At 41.1% G+C, this 7,314-nt stretch overlaps 1 protein-coding gene across 9 annotated transcripts in view; it reads left to right on the top strand.

Annotated features, from left to right (window-relative positions):
* Positions 1–105: 105 nt before the first annotated feature.
* Positions 106–7,314, top strand: part of LOC311268005 (uncharacterized protein) — a 107,806-nt gene continuing 100,597 nt past the window's right edge. For all 9 annotated transcript variants that reach the window (XR_014623903.1, XM_084371317.1, XM_084371321.1 and 6 more), the window contains exons 1-4: positions 106–217; positions 861–1,021; positions 1,206–1,337; positions 2,249–2,341. Coding sequence is in view for 8 of the 9 variants with exons in the window: in XM_084371317.1 (XP_084227443.1) it covers positions 208–217; positions 861–1,021; positions 1,206–1,337; positions 2,249–2,341 (396 nt within the window). In the remaining variant the exon portion in view is untranslated. The remainder of the gene's footprint in view (positions 218–860; positions 1,022–1,205; positions 1,338–2,248; positions 2,342–7,314) is intronic.

Here is a 7,314-nt window from a genome sequence, read left to right as displayed (position 1 = left end):
CAGAGCTGCTGCCGCTGACTGATGATCACACCTTCATCCGCGCGTGCCCAGGCTCGGGGCCGCGCCGCCCCCCCTCAACGGTCGCAGGAATGAGCTGCGCGCGCGCCCGCCGCCATGTTTTAGAAAGCCGTTGAACGGGACACAGTGCGGCACCTTTGACGCTAGGTGGCGGACTGCACCTGCTTTAATGCGCTGCTGGCATCACACATGACAGCAGGTAAGGTCACGTCTGACAGTATTGAACGCTTCTGCGGGGTAATGAGGTCCACCGTGTAGTCATTTGTAAAGGCTGAGACTAAATTAGCACGTTTATGCTAATGCTAAATGTGTCATGGTTACCTGTTTGTCACCATTTTCACCTTGTTAAATGTGCTCTCCGAGGTAAACTTCGACGTCTGTCTCTACCAGGGTAACGTCACGGGTGTGTGTGTTTTTTTAAATTATTATTAATTGCAGACATCTTGACTTCAAATTAAGAAAAGCACAGGTGTATAAATAAATAGCGTTAGCCTAATTAGCTAATTAACGATGGCGACATTGAATAAGAGTGCTGAAGTCACGCCCCCTTCCGGTTTCCCTCATGGGACCTTACCGCAGAACAACTTGAAATAGTGAATGGATGTTTGTAAATTTAAAAGATGATTTCTCATCTTGAGAAAGAAGCAGTTCGTCAGAAAAGTGAAATGAAATATAAGACTGTATTCTAAATTTGGTGTCAAAATCATAATAAAACCATTATTTGTAGTTTTAGTCTTAAAAATGGTCAGTTTGTAACCAATTACTGAGTAGCAAAATGCATTCCTGACCTTTGGAAACAGAATTAATTATTATTACTGACATTTAACATCTCACTCTCACAGGAGACTGTTCCCATCTGCTTCAAGACAGCCACCATGTCCCTGTATCTAAAATGTCTGCAGTGTCTGCTTTAAAGAAGTACTGCCCTGTGGCACTCACCGGGCACTCAGGAAAGACAAAGACACACATCCCTGTCTGCATCGGTGGAGCTGAGGTGGAGCAGGTGAGCAGTTTTAGGTTCCTGGGAATCAACATCACAGAGAACATATCATGGTCATCGCTCATCACCACCGTGAATTAAAAAAGAGGAAGAGAAAAGCACAGAAAAGAGTACTTTTATAGAAGAGCCATAGAAATCATCCTGAATGGAAACATCACAAACATGGTATGGTTTGTGCACTGCTCAGGACAGGAAGGCTCTGCAGCGGGTCATTAAAACTGCCCAGAGCATCATTGGCTCCCATCTACAGAGCATCAGAAGATGCAGAAGTATCCACTGCTGTTCCACCAGACTACAGAGCAGCTTCTCTCCTCAGGATGTGAGACTCCTTAACTCATCTTCCACACACTTTATAAAACATTAAGGGAGTACAACTTAAATTTCAGTCTACAACCCTGGTGTTGTAAGATGACTATTAAATGAACCTTTTAGATTCAGAGTTTCTCGAAGCTGTTGTGGAGCTTTTAATCATATCGCATGTTCCTCAACAGCAGATGGAGTTTGCTCAGTTGTGATGAAATAGTTAAAATGATCAAATTTCCAGTTTTTCTGTGCACTTTATGAAACCTTTAATAGATTCAAAGTTCGTTATAGACCTTTGAAAGAATTGTTGACTAAACAATCTCACCTCAAGGTCCATTTAGTAGGCTGTTATTGAGCTCAGTCATCAATTGATGAAGATCCTGTGACATTTTCAAAGCTCGAGAACAACTGCTAATCTGACCTTTTGTTATGTGTGGCAAAACTGGGAACCAAGTGCTGAACACGCAGAGGCAGGCAGGTAACAGAACAGAAGGTGAGCTTCAAAGCCCAACATGAAAGCAACAAAACTGACAAAAACAGGTTGTTTGTACCAAAAGAGCTACAAACCAGAAGCTCTGGGAACACAAGGAGCAACACAGAGACGGTAACAAAACAGACTAACTGACAGAGAGAGAGGGAAAGAATTAAATACACAGGAGGCTCATCCGGGACATGTGAAACTAATCAGGACAATCACAAGGAGAAAGCTCCAAAACAGATACAAAATGGGCCGTGCAGTACACCCAATTGGATGTATTTGTCCAACAAATTATATTAAGAATGCAATCCTGAACTAAAAAATTACTTTATAGACACTAGAATGGGATAAATTAGAACATAATCAAATGTCATTTGGTTGGCATGCAAGTGGTGTTTCAATATATCCTATTGGACTGGTGTTAATATGATGTTCCTTTATCTTTGCAGAGCACACCGCTCACCCTGCAGATGGATAAAGTGCTGAGAGCTGCTTCCCTTCACAAACATACAGGACCATTTACAGAATACAACTTTAAAGAGGTATGACCAGCTGCTTTTTCTCCCTGCATACACCACGTCAACTCTTCAAACACTAAACCACGGCAGAGTGTAAAACTGTTAATCCATCTCTGTTACACACCACAAGTCTGGCGCTTTCTCTCATACATTAATGCCCTACATCCACTTTTTCCTGCGTGTTCCACTTTCCCGGAGCTGATCCGTACCACCAGCAGAGATAATTATCCCCTCTTCAACTGAATCCAGAATTTAGCATAAAAGCAGAGTACCTCAGCCCAGAGACGGCGAAGGCTGGTTTGTGTTGGAGTCATCCTGTCAATCACAGCTATGCATCATTAGGTGTGTGTCTGTGCAGCGTTCTAGTACAGGCGGATGTCTTTGAAGTTTTACTAAGCACAAGAATGGAGGAGCAGACTGGGCCGACGCAAAAATATATATATTTTTTCAAAAACATCAGTTTGGATAAAGAATAGAAATGTAGATTCTCATAGTTTGACTTGAACAACTTTTCTTCTCAGCATCATGACCACTATGATAAATTAGATAAGAAATAACAACCCACACCTCACTTTACTACGTCTGTATCTTAAGGGGAACTTTACTGAGTCCCCTCCACTGGTTTCTGCTCAAACTGTAGCACTTATTGTTCAGCATCGGCCCACAAGCTTCACAGTGGCGCCAGCCAACAAACAGGTGAGTGTTATCCAGTAGCGGTATTGAGCAGCAGCAGAACTAATCAGGTGGTAACAACCGATTCCCCCTGAGAGTGAACCTGCCAAGCTGTAATTGAACTATTAACTGTCCTCGATGCTGGCGAGGTGGCTGTCAGGAGTCCAGGAGCTGCATAGAAATGACTCAGAAACACTGAGTTTACAGGAAAGACAAACAGTTTATTTTTGGTAGATTGGTTAAGCTGCTGTTGTATTTCATAATTTCCTTCAAAATATAAGCTCATTTTCTTTCATAGCAGAGGTTGTAGCATCGCCTCTTGGGGGTTGGCCAGCCTTTTATTTTATATTTAAACAAAATATAAAATTTATGTTAGATTGTAAATTCAAACTTTTATGTTCAAATTTTATTTTGATATTCCAAATTTGTTTCTGCTTCCTTCTCTTTCCGCTCAACGGTGTTTCTGCTACTGTATAGCAGAAGTCACTGACGATGTTAAATGTAATATTATACTGCGTCGAGGTTCATGTAGAAAAGAAAATATTTAATTGTAAATGAGGAAGAAGCAGTTTCCTCGTCAGTTGAGTTTTCTGAAGTCACCCCCAGAGTCGGTGATGTTTCCCCGTCACGTAGATGTACACTGCAGGTTTACAAAAACAGCCATCATTCTGCCATTAGTATTTGTCACACTCAATAATTACAGCAAATGGATTGTATCGTAACAGACATCTCCCCCTGTTGTCTCCTCCAGATCTTGTGATAGACAAACTGGTTTGCCAGCTGCTGAGTTCAGCAGTTGACAGGAAGTAGTAAATGATGCATGATCTCCCTACAACTTTATTTCACTTCTCATTATCTCAGGCATGCTCCTCACAGCACTGATGGATTCATGACAAAGTAGTCAGACTGAGTTAGTCCCTGTCGCTCTCCTTTTGTTTATAAACAGTGAACAGAAATGCTCCTTAATCCTGGTTGATGATTTTACTTAGAGTCATTGGAGTAGATGCTCAGCACTGGTGCTTTGGACTGTCTGCCTTTACCTGATCGATGTGGTGGGTTTGTTTACAGCCCCTGTGGCCTTTTCATGACATCTATAGCCCCGTGCAGCTCTGCAAGCAACAGGGGAGGGGCATTAAGTTTGTGTTTGTGTGAAGGGGGTTCTTTCTTAAACAGATGGCTGAGGGTGGCCTTTGAGGAGCTGTGGATCTGGAGCAGCACTCTCATGATTTATCTATTGCTTTCAGTGTCTTAATCAGAAACAGTGGGAAACAGTCTTCACTGTCACTGCTTGACAGCAGGCTTTGTGTTGTTGACAGAGTGGCAGGCATCTCAAATATATTTTCTTCAGCCTCCTTTGCAGGTGTGGTCGTTTAAGCGGAAAATCAATCAACTTTGGCAATTTTTTTCTGTGTGATTTCACATTACTTTGATGGCTTGGATTCTGATTAAATTCAAGACTTCATAAACAGTTATATATTAAAGCAATGTTTTCAGACCTCAGATGTAATCAAGATTTTTCCTATTTTTTCTTCACCTCAGCTGACTTCATTATCTTCCTCACATTTTCATGCATGAGTCGAGGCTTTACTCCATCAGAGACTGAAAGATGAGAATATGTTTGCCTGAAAATAAAGAGGAAAAAATTGTTGCCGTCTCCTCCAACAATATATTGGAAAATATTACTGGCCAGTCTGCAGGGAGAATTGTTGTTGAAGCCCATATACCCCCTGTTGTATTTTGCTATGCCCATCTTATGTGTTTTGCGGAGGTGGTAATGCTTCCCAGATTTAAAAAAAAAAAAAAAAAAGATGTTTTGTTTTCTCTGTTTTATCAGCACTCTGAAGCTGGAGGCAAACCATGACAACACCATCTGTATTAGACCATCTGACTCAGAAACGTTGGTAAAGAGGCTTCACTTCTAAAGAATGAAAATAGTTATAAAAGATAATTTTTAATGTGTGTCTATGTTTGGGTTTGCATTTGTTTAAGACCTAAACTCAGACACCATCACCACGACCTGAAGTGGTCAGAGAGTGGTTGGTTTGTGGCTTGTTACACTAGATTGATTTTCCTATAGTGCATGTGAAGCAACTCTTTTTTGCTTGTTTTGCATGTACTGTTGACAACTTGAGGTTTGTACATCGATTTGCTGCTGCTGCGTTGAGCTTGAATGAGCACACATGGTGAGGAACTAACATCAGCATGGCTGCCACAGATGATTGCACTCTTATGAATCAATTTCTTAATAGTCCAAAATGAAATGATTCAAGTGTAATGTAGGTTGAGTCGTGTGTGGTGTAAGCAATACGTGGTTGCATCAGTGCTAAAGTTGGCCAGCTAGATAGCTTTTAGTTGTCCAGCTCCATTTTTAATACAAAGAGGATTTGACTGCTTTTGCAACTGGTTCATTTTTTAAAACTGAAAGCACTGTGACAATATGATTATCCATCAGAATTGTGTTCAGTTGCAAGAGGTGGTCTGTTTAATTCAGTTGGAATTTCTGTGCCTTATCCTCTCCAATAAGGCTGTTTTATGTTTCTCTGGGTTAGGCAGAGAGGAGAGGCCTAGTGGCCACAGTGGGGGCTGCCCATGTTACTTGGTTTCGGCTAGGCAGCGTTTGCCAGGCTGTGGAGGGCAGCCTATCTGCCTATCTGCTTTCTGTAGCCCAGAGTCACACTTGCAGCAAAGAGCAGAGGACGAGTTTAAGCCGAGGAGGGATTGTTAAAGCTGGAGAGGTTGATGTGTTTACTGGGGAAACTATAGGTCACAATCCCCTGTATTAGCACTGCTGCTTAGCTATAGCTGTATTTATCAACTCTGAGTCAAGTCAACTCAGTTCTATTTATCGGGATGTTCAAAATGACTGAATTCCCTAGCGCTTAAACTGAAGTTTAAACTAGGACTAGTTAGCTAGTCTAACAGAAAGAAAACACTCAACATAACATGACATGACAACCAATCAATAAATTAAAATTAACCAACCCCCCCACCCTGGAAAAAACCTTTAATGGTATAAAAAAAAAACAAGGAGCCAGAAAGGATGAGCACCACTGCTTCTACACATTAAGAAGAGCCATTCAGGGTGGTTTAGGCATCTGATCACGTTGCTTCCTTGACCTCTTCCTGTGGAGGTATTCTGGGTTTATCCAACTAGGAGGGGACCCTGTGACTGACCCAGAGCAGACTGGAGGGGTTGTGTATGTATTATGTATGGCCTGGTTACACTTTAGGATCCCCCGCAAAGAACCAAAGAATGTGTTTCAGCCTGCTGCCAATGTGACCATGTTGCCATCAGAAATGGCAGAAATGGATGAGTGGATAAAACGCACAATGGCTTGCAGAAAAATGGAAGAACCCTTTTTTTTTAACTCACGTTAACGGTGCGTTTAATTTGGTCGCTTTTTGCTTTTATTTAGGAGAAAACAAGAGGAGATACTTTAGAGGGTGAGGAAGAAAGTCAGCAAAGGTGACTTGCTGCACTTGGTAAACTGTAGTCTTTTTGAGACCATAAAGATTGTTAGATTCAGTATGATTGAAATTATGTGTTCTAAATAAAAAACAATTAAAATGTAATAGTGCCTTCCAAATTCAAGTTTAATTTATTTTTTTTACAGTGAGTCAAACTGTGTATGTTTAAAACTCCATAGTTGGCATAGCATCCATATTTGGACAGTTTTCATAATCCCCAAATTTGTTAAAGGGCTACTAAGGGACCCAAAAACTCTGACATGTTGTGTGCTTTTTGTCACAACAACAAAATAAATCTGTCTTCAAACATAAATTATGACAAAAATGGAAGCTTAGGGCCTGGACCACCAGGGAACTTGTGATCCTGTTGTGTTCACAAGGGATTTGCAGCTTTTGATAGAAAATGAATGAGGCAGCGGTTCTGCCTCACTCACCACATTTAGTCTGGGTATAACCCGAGACTATTTGGCACTAAAAGGATTGGGGAACAGAGGCAAAGAGGACAAGGAAGAAGACTGCTGTAACAATCTGAGGATCCATCCAATGACTATTATTCCCATGACACAACAATGCATTATAAAGCTTGTCCTGGGTGGAGACGAGAGGTGAATGCTCTCAATGCACTATATATCTAATGGCCATGAAACATGAATAGATTAAATGGTCTGTTCAACAATACAGCAAGCAGGACTGTTTTATATGATAATATCTTTAAGAACATTGCAGCTCATTACGTAAACTGACTGAAAATGAATCACCAGCATATTTCATAAATGGATGCATCTGAATAGATCAGCCAATGAATAGACTATATGACACCCTCTGTTCATGCAGAATATTTCCAGTTTTAAGTGCCA

The sequence above is a fragment of the Pagrus pagrus genome (genome assembly GCF_965226575.1).
Source record: "Pagrus pagrus genome assembly, chromosome: 13".
NCBI lineage: Eukaryota > Metazoa > Chordata > Actinopteri > Spariformes > Sparidae > Pagrus > Pagrus pagrus.
The sequence above is the reverse complement of the archived record's forward strand: the minus strand, read 5'-3'. Positions and strand labels throughout refer to the sequence as shown.